This window comes from Ursus maritimus, unplaced genomic scaffold (assembly GCF_017311325.1).
Source record: "Ursus maritimus isolate PB19 unplaced genomic scaffold, ASM1731132v1 scaffold_8, whole genome shotgun sequence".
In the NCBI taxonomy this organism is placed as follows: Eukaryota; Metazoa; Chordata; class Mammalia; order Carnivora; family Ursidae; genus Ursus; species Ursus maritimus.
Window position 1 is genome coordinate 81,890,951 of NW_024426996.1, and position 14,627 is coordinate 81,905,577.

At 60.2% G+C, this 14,627-nt stretch overlaps 1 protein-coding gene across 1 annotated transcript in view; it reads left to right on the top strand.

Moving 5' to 3' along the window:
* RNF212 (ring finger protein 212) overlaps positions 1 to 13,849 on the top strand; it is a 41,438-nt gene extending 27,589 nt beyond the window's left edge. Inside the window, exons 11-15 of the mRNA XM_040624933.1 lie at positions 1,040 to 1,124; positions 3,559 to 3,631; positions 4,440 to 4,607; positions 13,144 to 13,311; positions 13,418 to 13,849. Of these exons, the coding sequence (XP_040480867.1) occupies positions 1,040 to 1,124; positions 3,559 to 3,631; positions 4,440 to 4,607; positions 13,144 to 13,311; positions 13,418 to 13,849 (926 nt within the window). The remainder of the gene's footprint in view (positions 1 to 1,039; positions 1,125 to 3,558; positions 3,632 to 4,439; positions 4,608 to 13,143; positions 13,312 to 13,417) is intronic.
* Positions 13,850 to 14,627: the final 778 nt, after the last annotated feature.

The following is a 14,627-nucleotide window of genomic DNA, read 5'->3' on the forward strand; positions in this document are numbered from 1 at the left end:
GGAGTGTTTGGTCAATTGATGGTTAACACAGTTATCAGCATATTTGGACACATGTCTACCATTTTGTTATTTGTTTCATGTATGTCTTGGGATTTGTTGTTCATCTGTATCTCCTTAACTGCCTTTTTTTTGTATTAAATATTTTTAGTGTATCCTTTTGCTACAGCCCGGATTGTATCTCCTCAAAATTGATATGTTGAAGTCCTAACACCCCACATGACTGTATTTGGAAACAGAGCCTTTAGGAGGTAAAGGAAGTCATAGGATGGGACCCTGATCTGACATGGTTAGTGTCCTTATAAGAGACACAAGAGGGAAAAAATGGCACATTGTATTTGTGTCAACAAAACCATAAAACAAAAAGAGGGGACAGCAGAGAGCTCACTCTCCATGCACATGCACCAAAAGGCCACACGAGCACACAGAGTGAAGACGGCCGTCAACAGGCCAGGGAGGGGCCCTTCGTAATACCCAGCCAGCCTCCATGACTAATAACAATAAATGTCTACTGGTTAAGCCCCAGCCTGTAGTGTTGTGTTACGACAGCTGAGCCCACTACACACGTTTGATTCCTCTGTTGATATTTTAGCGTGTTCTGTTATTTTCTCAGTGACTGCCTAGGAATTATACCGTGCACCCTATCATAATCTACTTTAAGTGAATACTGACTTAACTCTGGTGAAATTCACTGCTCCCTTACTGTTCCTCCCCCGCTTCGTGATGTCCTGTTTATGGATAACTACATACGCTATATATAACACATCATAACACGTAGAGCACTCATAGCATCACAAACCCAGTAGCACAGCATCTTCATTACTTCTTTGAAACGTCACGTTTCTTAGCGATCATAAGAGAAAACAGAGTCACAGACACATCCTTTACCGTTTCCAGGGTTCCTCCTTCCTTCCCATGGATTCAAGTTACTGTTGGCTCTTATTTCAGCCTGAAGCACCATTTTGTTGAAGGGCAGGTCAGCTGCCAATCTTCTCAGTCTTTGTCCACCTCTGAATGTCTTCATTTTGTCTGCGTCTTGAAGGGTCACTTCACCGGATGTGGAGTTCCTGGCCCACCGTCTCTAGCCCTGTGGAGGCTTCCCACTGCCTCGCGCTCCTTCATTTCTGGTAAGGAGCCGGCTGTAAGTCATGCCATTCTCCTGCGTGTGATGCGTTGCTTTTCTTCTGCCACTGTACATCTTCTCTTTGTGCAGGGAGCCCTCCAGCCTCATCCCTCTTTTTCAAGACTGTCTTGTCTCTTGTGTGGAGGCGGTGTGCTGGGAGCCTGCTCTGCACCACGAGCTCTCAGCTGTCCCCACCTCATTCTGCAGGCACTCACTCCTCACGTGAGCGCTGGCTGCCACCGGGGTCACGTGGCACAGCCTCTCCCCGGTGCTCACCTCCACCCCGACTCGACTCTGGGCTGGGCTGCAGCGTCCCACAGACCCTCCAGGGCCCTGCGGGGGGTGCTGCCATCTGCCACTGGTGGGCTCGCCACTCTGGTGTTCCACAGCTCTGCCTGGATTCATCCCCGCTCTCGTGAGATCCGCTGGTCTCAGCTCCTGGGCAGCCTGGGCCCCTTCTCAATGAGCACGTTGGAATGAGTGGGGGAGCTGTGGCTGCGGGCGTCTCTCTTCCTCTGGGCACGGGCCCTCTGTTCACCACGGCCTGGGGCTCCTCCCCATCACCAGCCACACCACATTGCCTGCTTTTGCGGCTTTTTGCCCCGTTTAGATGCCCTTGTCCGTCTGGCGTCACGGGATGAGTTTTTCCATGTTCTGGGTAATGAAACTTGCCCTCTCTAAATAGCAAAGCTTTTTCATTTTTCAGTGGAGATTTTCCTAAAGTGCATTAAACAGCATTGCTTTCCTGAACAGGAATTATAGGCCGTGACCTGCTGGCATCTTGGTGTTGGTGAAACATCAGTCTGACCACCTGTTTTCAGCTGGGCTGAAGCAGGGGGACACCTCAGCGCCCGAGTGCCCGGTCCTGCCATGCTCTTGAGTTCCCACGTGGCCTGGGACAGTTTTCTGCTCCTCAGACTCAGCCACATCATGTGGTTCTCCTCTGCTGAGTGCAGGGCACCCACCATGCTGGGTTCAGGCCTGCACGGCCCCTGTGAGTTGACCTCTGGGTGCCTCTGCTTCCTCATCTCTGTTGATAACCGTTCTCTCCACAAATTACTGTAAGGAGTAAATAAGACGCTATTTCAATCGACTGTAATGTGTTGAGTACGTAACCCACGATTACTGCCGTGGTTCTGCCCCAAGTTAAAATGTACTGGGATTTATTTAATCAGACGTGTGGCCAGCAGGCCAGGAGGGGCCGCCATGCAACATGAAGTTTTACTCACAGTTTCCTAGAAGCAGGAGGCAGGCGTGCCCCACAGGGCCCCACGTGGAATCCCTGGGTCCATGGGGGGGGGGTTCTTCACGGGAAGGAGTGGCGGGCAATGGGACCGACCAGGTTCGGGATTGGTTAGTTGGGGTCATATTAGCAGCTTGCGGGGCAGGTAGGGGCTGCCCCATGTCTGATGCTGGCCTCAGGCGATCTGGGCCGAGTGTAAAAGGTAGGGAGGTGATGGAGAGCACAGGTTCTGGTGGTCGGATTTCATGTCAAAGTCAGGCTTACAGACAAATCATTACTCTTTGGGAGTCAGCTATCAGCTATCCCTGGGAGGGGTGGTCTCTCCCGGGTAAGCACGGCCCCACGGTGTCAAACCATCACAAAATACAGAAAACAAAACACGTGAGACAGTTTGTCTCCCTGATTCTCAGTGATTCTACAGAGGTTCTGCGGGTCACCTGCAGACTCAGGAGTGCTGGGTGCCGCCAGTGAGGGGAGTCCTCCTGCGGTCCACACAGCCCCGCGGCACGGAGACGGTCCCCATTGGCCACATGGGGCTGTGCAGCCCTGGGAAAGGCACTGCCTCTCTCTGATACAGCTTCTTCAATCATGAAAGGACACATGGAGACCCTAAATGCTGCCCTTTCTTTCCCTGCCCTTCTTCTGTTAAAATTCTCCAAAATTTGGACACAAAGAGTTCGGGTATTAAACAAGAGTAGTCTTCGGATTTGCTCCCTGCTGTGACTAATGCACGCCAGGGGCTGTTCACATCTTTAAAGGAAGCTTCTTATTAGCACGGAGGATGTCAGCAGAAATTCGGCGGTGTAAATATCTCACAGTGTGGGTGGAGACAAGAGCTAGTCCTGGCACTGAGGCGCTCATCGCGGAGCTGGAAGCTTCTAGAAGTGCTTTTTCTCCCAGTGGTTCTCAGAGTAACAGGAGCCAAGACAGAGTGGAGGGCAGAGTGCCGGTCTGCAGACGTTTACCGAGCGGGCTCTGGGGGGCTGAGCAGCCGCTCCCCGGCTCTGGGCATCTGGATGTCCGCTGAGCAGCTGCGGGGCGTGGGGGACAAAGCCCTGGACGTGGGATGCTCTGCTCCCATCCTGCGGGCGCACCTGCCCTGTCGGGAGGGCGGGGACGGGGCGGGGACAGCCGAGCGCTGTCTGCCCGCCTGCCCGGGCCGCACTCGCTCACCTGTGAACCTTGACCCCTGCAGGCAGCATCTCCCACCGTGGCCCTCAGCCCCTCGGCCTGACGCCCCATCCCAGCAGCGTGTCACAGGCTCTCAGGTAGTGCGTCTCAGCTCCGCAGACATCCAGGCGGGAGGTCACACCACAGATAATGCCGTGAACCCTTGCGGATTGCTTTTTAAACCCATCTGTCCGTGTTCTGAGTAAGAGGGCATCGTGTAGACCACGTCACGTTTTACTTTTCTGAAGCTAAGACGTAACTTGGGCAGTTACCTTGTTCCTAAAAACTCCAGGAGAGCCATTTCACGGGTACACGGTGTCTTATCACCGGAACAGACCAGGGTCGGCAAACCCTTCTGTAAAGGGCAGCTGGTCAGTGTTCTCAGGTCTGCCATCATGCAGACAGGGTCATAGAGGTAAGTACGCAGGTGGACGTGGCTCCCGCTAAAACTGTCTCCAGAAGCAGGGACGGCTGGACTTGGCTGCCGTCTGCCAGCCCTGAGTGGACCACATTTCCCTTAACGCTTCACCTTTGTCACTGGGAGACCCCATTTTCTGCTGCCTATTGGAACCACCAGTGTCTCTACCCAGACTGACTCAGCCCTCCAGGGCAGGTGGTCCCTAAAGGCAGATGCCCCCGTTCCCTAAGCTCCTTAATGGCCTTCAGTGCTGGTGGGCAAGCACGCATGTGGTCCTCTGGGATAGCCCAGCCAAGGGGCCGTCTCTTCCCCCGGCCCACCCAGAGCCATGTCTGTGCGCCCTCTGCCCTGATTCAGGAGGCCATCCCCACCCCCAGGGGGCTGGCCCCTCCCTACTGGAGCCACGAGCACAGAGGAGGGTCTGGCTCTGGGCGTAAACCCGCTCCCAAGGGGCGCAGGCGACGGGTGTCTGTTGAATTGACTCCTAGGATCCCACTGCTGCCGGTCCCCTGCAAGGTGCTGTCCCAGGCAGCGGCGCCCCCGGACCCGGGCCAAGCGGGAAGACGGGGCTCGCCCAGCCTCAGGGGCTCCCAGACGCTGGCCCCCAGGCCGCCCATCAGCATCTCAGCACTGCTGCAGAGACAGCATTTAGGCAAGTGCGCCCCGCTTTGAAAAGTAGACGCTTCTCTTGGACGAGTGTGTGTGCCGCGCGTTTGAGGGTGTGAGGGAGGAGTAGACAGACTTGCGGAATGTTCCTGAGAACTGTGCTTCTGAGCTTTGCTGAATGGTGCTCACGTGTGTGCACCTCGGCTCACGGCTCCCCATGCTCCGCAGGGTCTGCTGGCCTAGGGGCAGCCACGCACGGAAGGTGAACCAGGGCCTGCCCGTGTCCGTCCACCTGGGGCTCTCCGGCCACCGGCAGGACTTTACGCAGTATAAGGAGTCGTCCGTTCTTGATGAAATAAAGTAATACGGTTGAATAAAGTATTTTCTGATTATCTGGAGCAGCATATATGTGGTATGTTTGAAACTTTGCTCTTTTTATTACCTTAAAATTTCCTTAAAACATCGGTGTTGAAGCAGACTGAAACCCCCACGTTGGCTCGCTGCGGGAAGGCTCGGGGGGTTGGGCAGGTCTGCCTCGGGGCGAGCCCCGCCTTCTGCACACAGGCCCCCACGCGGGGCTGGCCACACGGTTCAGAACAGCCGCTGTCACATGGGCAGAAGAGGGCAACTAGTCAAGACCACACGGGGTTGGAAAGAGGCCCCTCGGGCTAATCATCATCCTTTACGCTGCAATTACCTACAACTTGTCGAAAATCTTGGTCTGTGTTCTTTCACGGAGGTCGGGCTTACGGTGTGTGCAGGCTTGTAAGGGGCAGGGAGATGACCTGCTTCTGCACTCAGAGAGCCTGCGGCCCGGATAGGTGTCCTGTCGGCCGACACCCTGGCCTCCTGGGTGCGTCTCCTCTGGCCAGGCCGCATCACACACGGGCCTGTGGAGGCACGAGGCCCCCGTGCAGCTTCCACGTCTGGCTGGCCGATGCACACGGCAGGTGGAGTCCGAAATCCCACAGTGGGGGTGCCTGTTCTAAATTGGTTCTATTTCCAGAAATGTTTCAATGTTCTAGAAACCCCAGTCACGTCAGGTGTCTTTCTCTCCGAATGTTACGTAGCGTGCGTGACGGTCTCCAACGCAAGACTGTGGCCAATTGTGACATGCAGGCCGTCCTCCAGTGCCCCCCACCCCCTGGTTCAGCTCCCCACCTAGACAGCAGCAGTCTGACAGGATCCAAGGACGGGCTGTCGGGGAGGTCGGGGAGGTCTGGCTGCTGTGGTTCTGCTGGGAGACTGGCTTGAAAACTGCCCAGAAGCTTCCTGCCCCCGGAGCACCCGGGCTGCACGCACCCTGCCTGCCTGCCCGTCAGACCTTCCGCTCCTTGCACTGCTGGCCTTGCTGCTCAGACGCACCTGGACGTCGGGGTGAGCAGCTCATATCCGTATTGCTGTTGTTTTCCACTGGACCCTCCGTGCGGCCAGGCGAGCCGCAGGAGCCCCTCGTGGGACCGATGTTTGCTCTCTCGGGTGCTTGTGGCAGTTCTGGGCCACTTACCACCAACATCAGCACATCTGCTGCTTTAACATAATTTTCATTGGAAGAGCAAAACTAAATGAATAATAGTCCTATAGGCAAAGACGACAGCCCTGGCTGACAACACCAGGTACGAACTCGGAGAGCTCATCAGATTCAGCCTCCCCTTGCGGCCTGGGACCGTGCGAGGCCGAGCGTGGGTCCACCAGTCTGCAGCTGAGTGTCGGCGCTGTTCCCAGTGGCTTTGTGGAAGGACGTCACAGAGATAAGAGGGTTTGACAGGTTAGACCCCGAGGCTCAGTTTGCACCCTGAGGACAGCAGCGTGGGGTGGCCCCGAGGTGCACTCGGACCTGGGGGGATGCCGCCCAGACTGCTGCAGGGTGGGGGTGGGGGGCTGTCACACCGCCCCCCAGGGAAGGCCATGGGGCGCCAGTGGTAGTAACATGCCCAGAAACCAGCACGTTTGAAAGTTCAAGCCGGCTCTCAGGCCCATTGCTGGACTGAGCTCTGGTCCTTACAGGGAGGGCAAACCTCCTCGGGGCTCTTCGGGGCGCGGTGCTGCGATGGGCGTAAAACAGCCACAGCAAGCTTCCCGGTGGTCCAGCTCCAGGCCCTGGTTTATAACGCATGTGCCAGTTACACCCCCCCCCCCCAGGATGTACCCAGTTGGCGCTAAGTAAATATCTGACGGCTTATCTACTATGTGGTTTTTGTTTCTCCTCTTGTCTTAATTACAACATGACACTTACTCAAGCCCCAAGACTGGGGGGGAGGCGCGTTTCCTCATGCCAGACAGCAGGTGCCTGGAAATGGCCGGCCCCAATCCCAGCCCCCCCAGTCTGCTGTCCCCCTCCCCCGACGCCCACCCCAGTGCCCCCCGCGGGCTCAGTCTGTCCTTGGGCCGCGCACCATCTTTCCGACGCCCTGCCTGTCGGACCATTTGTTTTGGTTTCAGTAGAACTGGGCTCGCACGAGCAGCTCCCGAAACCCGCCGCCCACGTGGGGGGTGAGCACCAGCCCCCGCCGGAGCCGAGCCTGGGGGGCGGGGCACAGCGGCCGCTCCCTGCCCTCGGTGCTCGGATGGGGTGCCGCGGCCTCCGGGCTGGGAAAGGACAGGCGGGAAGTCCAGCCGCGGAAGGGCCTTGGCCCGGGACCCCAGCGATCGCGAGTCGGGAATCGGCGATCGCGAGTCGGGAATCGCGAGTCGGGAGCGTCCTAAGCCCCCGGCCAGGGAAAGCCCAGCGGCGGCCCGGAGGCGGATGGGAGCTCGGAGGGCAGGGGCGGCGGTGGCGGCGGCGGGGGAGGGGAGGGGGAGGGGGAGGGGTGGGGTGGGTGGGACGGACGGCCGGGCGGGGTCTGGTGGCCTCTCCGAGGCGGCCACTCGGTCTAGGGCAGGGTGTTGGAGAAACCTTCTCACTCCAGAGAAGAGGCTGGTGCCCCGCAAGCAGGCTACGGGGGACCCTCCAGGAGACCTCCCCACGCCCTGGGCGCACCTCCAGCAGGCCCAGGGTCCCTAAACCCCTGGTGTATTGGGGCAGCTTTCAATCTAATTCTCTTTACGATAGCACCACAGATTTCCCGGGTTCCAAAGTCAAATCTGCCCGAAAAGATACTTCTGGAGAGGACCAGCCTCTGCCCGGCCGCACCTGCCCCCACTCCCCTGGACAGAGCTAGGCCTACTGTTCTGTTTTTAACACAAGCAGGGACGATGGCAACCCCTCTTCTCCTTAGACAAGAACCTTGCCCTGCCCTGGGTTCTCAGGTCCTGCATCTGGGACCAGTCCCCACAAGCTCGCAGACATCACAGCCCCCTGCACCCAGGATGGCCTTGCAGGCACTATGCGCACCCCTCATCACCCGCCGGCCTCAGAGATGCTCTGGGCACTTCTCAGGAGGGGCCAGCAGCCTGCCGAAATCTCTGGGCTTCCAAGGACGCCGTCAGTCCTTCTCCTCTGGGTGTCCGCTGTCTCCAAGACAAAGCAGAGCCATCTGTCAAAAATTTTGTTTTTAGCCATAAAATTTCCATGCATGAAGTGTCGAATTGGGTATTAACTTACAGTTTCTGGATGTGTTTTTCCAAAGTGAAAGAAAGGGTGTTCAACCAGCACTATTTCCCAACTATAGCCACTGGGGGCTGGGGGCCGGGCCCTCCATGGCCTCCCACCCGCTGGCCCGCAGTGAGTTTTGTCAGAAGAATAATACGGAAAGCCCCTGGGACCAACAGGAAGACAGAGGAGGACCTGAGCTCAGCAAGGGGCCGGCACGAAGGAAGCAGGTCTGGGTTCTGCAACCTCCAGGCCCCTCGCCCCGTCCCAGACGCCCCATGGAGTGGGAGTTGGGGCTGTGCAGCCAGAGGGGCAGAGCCCACCCTCAGGAGCACAGAGGACTTTCACTCCCCCACAGTTGTGACATGGAGGGAGGTTCAGAACAAGTTTTCTTTTCAGACGGGAGGAAATTCCTAAAATTCTTAGGTGGTCAATCCAAGTCCGCACCGATTTTGTGTTGCACTTAAGGGAACCGTGGACGGGGGACTTGCATGGTGGGAGGGGGCAAGTGTCCCTTACTCCCCGTGTGCCCCCTCTCCGGACCCCCAGATTCTGGAGACCTTCCAGCTGGAGCGTGGCTGGCCGTGGAGCAGGCTGGTGCTCTCCCCTTGTCAGGGCAAGGAAAGGCCCCCAGAGGGATGGCTTCCCCTGCAGACATCTGCACAGCCGTGGACTCTGCGTCCCAGGAAGCACAGGTCACCCCATGAGAGGGGTGGCGCCATCCCGCAAGACAGGTGCTCAGATGCCTGGATGCCAGGTCGTTCACCCTGGAGGTGTCCCCAGGCTCCCTGTGCTGAGCCGAGCCCTTCCCCTCAACTCTCACACATAGAGGAGAGCCACGCGGTACCCTTCCCTGCCATCACCAGGTGGGCTGCACGTGCGCACGCGTCATGCTTACACTCCATGCTCTTCCCCTGAGCCACAGCCGTGGGCACGTTTCTCACGTGGAGGGACTCTCATCTGGCTTCGTCGGGTGCTCCCTTGGGGCGGGTGTTCCAGACGGTAACCTACACACGTGTCCTTCCAGGGCACCGCGGGTCACGCACACGAGCCACGAGCCCAGCACCCCTCACTGGTGATGTGTGTTTATAAACGTGTGTGTGGGTGTAAAATTCTCTTCCGGTTCATCCTGGCACTTTGCGTAGACACTTGCTTTAGGAGAGTCAGAGTTAGCAACTCCTGTCCGTACAAATCCATCCGTGTCCAGCGCCCCCACCGAAGGGTTGCAGGAGCCTGTCCAGGTGAGGTACCCAAGAGCCTGTTGTCCTGCTGGGCCCCCGTGAGTCCCAATCAAGGATACTCTGAGCTCTCCATGGCACAGGACTTTTGCTTTTGTTTTTTTTGTTTTTTTTTTTAAGATTTATTTATTTATTTAAGAGACACAGAGAGAGAGTGTGTGCAAGCAGGGGGAGGGACAGAGAGAGAGAGGATCTCAAGCAGGACCCCCACTGAGCACGGAGCCCCACGCAGGGCTCGATCTCACAACCCCAAGATCGTGACCTGAGCCGAAACCAAGAGTCAGATGCTTAACTGACTGAGCCACCCATGGCCCCAGGACCTTTACTTTTAAATTTACAACATGTCACAGAGTGATCAGAAATCCAGGTGGAGCTGCGTCTGTCCTCCAGAGAGCTTTGGGGAGAGGGCTGCAGGGCCTGAGTGTCGGGCTGCACTCACGGCCCGGGAGACTGGCGCTGAGGCAGGGCCCAGGTACACACCGCTGCCTTCCCAGAGCCCGGCAGGAGGACAGCTGCAGGTGCGGCATGCTCAGGGTGGGCACAGAGAGGGTGGAGGCTGCTGGGCGAGACTGGCAGATCCCAGATGCCAGGGGGGCTCCTGCAAGGGTGGGAGTGGGGCTGCAGGGGCGTTCCTCATTTTCCCAATGAGGAAATAATTGTGTAGTGCAGTCAGCACAAATGCCACTTGGAAAACTGCTTTAGAAGAGCCTGCGTGACCTCAGGAATACAGAGCACGTTTAGTGACGCTGTCGTCTGTCTCGTAGGCGTGCCGGGCGGCCCCACCGGGGCTCACAGTGCAGAGCTCGGGGTAAATCAGGCAGCTGCGGCCACATCCTGAGGTGGGGGTCTCGGGTTCCCCGCCTCAGGCTTCATGGTTTCATGTGCAGCTGGAAGCGATGGGCCCCCTGCCTCCTGGGGCTGCACGGGGGACTCACCAGGCTCAGCTCTGCACCCTACAGACATGGCCCCCCCACGTGCTTCCCCGCCCAGCCCAGCGGAGTCAGTGGCAGGCACTGCGAGGGGCGGGGGCGGAGGGGGTGGGTGTCTGCAGACCCCACGGCAGTCCTGGGCCCTCTCCAGAGTCTCGGGCTCCTGCTAACCGCTGACGTGCCGATGGTAGGAAGCCCCCGGAAGCCCCAGGCCGGGGTGGCCTCGGCTGCATCCAACGCTGTCGGGAGCGCTCTCTCCTGACCTCGGGCCCCTCACCTGTCACTCTGGCCGCGGCAGTCTGGGTCTGGCTGCGTCCTCTGCAGACAGGTGCGGAGCCTCATGTGCACAGACGGGGGTGGGAGCAGCTCAGAGAGGAAGGGAGGCCGCCAGCTGCAGGAGCACAGGAGGGGCAGAGAGAATTCAGTAGCGGGAGTTACAGACCTTCAGGAACCTCATCAATTCATTTTCAGGAAATGTTACTTTGCCGTTGTAGAGACACGGACAGCCTGGACCCTGCAGAGAGCAGGGCTGCCTGCAGTTCAGGCTGGGGCCACTGGGGAGGCCTGGGGGCCACTATGGGGGGCACGTGGGACAGAACATGGGGCGGGGCGGGGGGGCTCAGTCCTGGTCCAGCTGGGCCTGTGGTCTGGCAGGAGAGCCCGGGAACAGACGCATGGAGCTGGGCTGGGAGGAAGTGGGTACAGAACCAGGTGCAGAGGCAGGGGCTCCACGCCCCCAGCTCTCCCCAGGTGGGGGGGGGGCACACATGACTCAGGCGGGGGCCCAACCAGGCATTGCATCATGGGGGTGGCTCGAGCCCCTGCAGAGGGTAAGTCTGACCAAGGGGTGAGGAGTGACATGACTCATCGTGGACGCCAGCACCCTCAGGGGGTCCGGACACGACTGAGCGCGTTGGAGTCAGCAGTACGTGGGGATTGCACGTACAGTCTCGTGGCTGCAGAATTGGGGAAACTGAGGCACGATGCCACTTGGAGCCCCGCCGTGTACTGAACGAGGGCAGAGCCCCTGCTCCCTGCCTGGCCTGCCCCTCTGTCGTGAGGCTCTCCAGTGCCCTCAGCGTCTAGACGTGGCATGGGCCCACAGCACCATCTCAGCAAACCATGTCCCACTCCTGGACACCCAGGACACCGTCCGGTCCAACCCACAGGCTGCAAAGACCCCATAAGCAGGGCAGCACCAGAGCTGGGTGGATGGAGGGCTGCACGTACATAGCACATGTGTGTGCAGGGGTGGAGGGAGGGAGGGAGGGGAACCGCACTGGGGCTGGGACTGGAGGGCCGTGGTCTTTGTGGGCAGCTGGCTATGTCCCCGGCCCTGGGTCATGGGTCCCGACTCAGGGTCTCTGGCGTGGTGGGCGTGAGCAGGACGTGCCAGGCGAGGGCCCTCCTGAGCATGGGAGCGGGGGACCCCCCGCTTTGCGTCCCCCAGGCAGACCGCCAGCTCCCGCGCCCCCTTTAGACCTTCCTCCTCCGAGGAAAGCCTCCTTTCTGTTTTCACTTTTACTGCTTCTGGTGTCTGCCTTTCTACATCTTAGACTGAAATTTGGCAGAAAAATGATTTGCCTCAGGACTTTTCAGAGCCAAGACCCGGGGCGGGTGGTTTGTGAGCGTTGATGGAGCGCTGGGAGGGGGGCTCCTTGCCTCCGAGGCTTGTTTGCTTCGTGTCTCCCGAGAGGGGAAGCACACGACCTCGGGGCCGGGGTCACTGTGAGGCTCCGGGGGTGGCCCCCACCTTTGGGGAGGAACTGCGGCCACCGTCGCTTCCAGAATCCTCCACAGGAGACGCTGGACAAGACCAGGTTGAAAAGGAAGGAACATCAGGTGCCCCCGGGGCTGAGTGCAGGCCTCCTGCCCCGTCTGTGAAATGGGCCAGTGCCTTCCTGAACCCTCCCCAGCTCCTGCCTCAGAAGCACCTCCCCCAGGAGCCAAGCCGTCCCGTCTCCTCACGCAGGCCGCACAGGCAGCAGGGGTGTCTCCTGGGCTCCAGGCGCCTGCAGCCCAGCCTGCTCTGGACTGCCCGGCTTCCGAACGCAAAGCGCTTGAATCCGGGCCTTGGAAGAGTTTCCAGATGTTTTTGGCGTCAGAAAGCCTTCCGTGAAGCTGGGAACGCGGCCGGGGTGGGGGTCCTGGTTTACCCAGTGGGCACTTCCTTCCCCTTGTGTGTCAGCCGCACTGCACCAGGAATGCTCCTTGTCTTCCAAGGAAAACAGGCTGGCCGGAGGGAGACTCGGGGCCTTCACTCCCAGCCTGGGGGTGCCCGGCGTGGGGACACTCGGGGACCAGGGCAGCAGACTCCTGCGCCCCCCATGGCCTCCTTCCCAGGGATGCCGAGGCCAACTAAGGGCCTGCCCTCCAGGGCCCAGCATGGCCCACCCCACCCCAGGGGCCAACAGGGAGGGAAGCCTGGGACCCCTGAATCCTCCCTGGAGACCTGGCCTCCCTGTGGTTCTGCAGGTGCTGGGGGCCCGAGCCCTGTGTGTCAGGGAGAAGAGGGGCCCCAGTGTACACACTCACGGACCCATACGTGTGTGTGGATACAGGCACACTCGCATGTGTGCACACCCAGCGCCCTCCACAACCAGAGCCACTCCAGGTGACAGCCCCTCAGAGCCCCAGAGTAAGGCACCACCTTGGGACCCCCGGAAGCCTGGGTTTGCACCTGGCTCCTGCCTGCCAGCTGCCGGGGCCTCGTCCAGTCTGGCCGCGCAGCCGTAGCCGAGTGTGCCCCACGCACAGCACTTGGAGTCGTGTGCGGGAGTCAGCGGCATCAGGGTGCAGCTGGCCGCAGCCCTGCGTGACGGAGAGGTGGCCCCTCTGCCTCGGCTCCTGCTCCCTGAATGTGGGTCTGCACCCTGCGTCCGTCTAGGTGCCGGGCACCCGAGGCCCCTCGGCCAGGCCAGCAGAGGCACCCCAGAGCGGCGGCCAGCCCTGCCCTCCTGGCCCTCCGCCGGCCTCCCTTGGCCCCAGCCTGTCGCTGCCACCGGGCCGGGCGCCCACCCTCGGCAAGCCCGGCAGAAACAAGCAAGTTCACTTAGTGAGTGCTTGTCTGGAAACTGGATATATTTGCAATTTTTTAAAAGCTTGGAGCCAATGTTCAGAATGGGGCTGTTTTTCCAGTGGAAACTGTAACGTGAGCCCAGAACCGTTCCCGCTTGCTGGCCGCATGGAGACACCACGACGCCCTGCGCAGGAGGCCGTCGCCCTGGCTCAGGGACCGTGTCAGCCAGCTCCCGCACCCCGCCAGGGTGGTCCCGGTGGCAGCGCCCGCCTGGAGCCCCCCACGAACACGCCAGGCCTGCCAGGGCTCTGAAGACCCCCACCAAAGCCTGCAGCCCTGCCCCGTGCAGCTCCCTCACCTCACCCAGCACCCGAAGCCGTGGCTCAAACCCCACTGGCACCCGGACCCGGCCCTCGGCCAGACCCGGCTGGTCCCCCAGCGCCGCAGCTCACCAGCCAGGAGCATGAGAAGCCTGAGCTCAGCCACCCTGCAGCTCCTGACAGATGCCTTTTCCTCCAAGCGTGCCCTCAAGGCTGTGACCCTGGACCCCTGGGCTGAGGGCATCAGAGCCTAGTGACCAGGCAAGGGGGCTTCTTTCTGCTCCCCTCCCCCGGGGTTTGAGGACCAGCACTGGGACCCTCCCGCTTGGGGGGGTGGCCCCAAGGCCACTAGGCTGGGCTCACCTGCAGCTCCTTGCCCTCCGGAGAACTGCTGTCCCCCCAGTGTTCACTCGCCTCAGCAGTTACTGGTGGGCGGCTCAGAGAGCCTCCAGGAGGCAGGGGTCCCGTGGCGCTTTGATCGAGCAGATGGACGGTGGCCCTTTGAAATGTTGGCAGCTGGCACTGCACAGGCTCTGGGAGAAGGTCTGCCCCAACCCCGGCTGCTCCTGGCCCCCCGCAGGGCTGGCCACACCAGCGCTCACTTACGGAGCCCTGGCCCCAAGGAGGGAGTCGGGGGACCCCATCCTGCTGTCCCTGACTCCCCCTGGGGGTCGTCTGCTCCCATCTGCCTGGACCCCAGCAGCCGACTTGCATGTTGGCCCTGGAGTCCCTGGTGCTGAGGATGCTGGGGTACAGAGTCAGGTCCCTGCCACATGGACCACACGTCCAGCCACCGTCCTGCTCGGCCACATCCGCCTCCCACAAGGCCGTGAACAACCACACGCTGCCCCTCAAAGCAGGAGGGGCCACCTGGAGGTGAGCGCTGGGGGAGGGGAATGGCCATCAGACCCCCCAGCTGAGCTGAGGACTCCCTGCCAGACCCAGCGACCCCGCTCCTGGCCCAGAGGGACACGGGACAGACTCAGTGCTGGCCAGCGCCTCTCACCAGCTGCCGCGAGGGGCGTGGGGCTG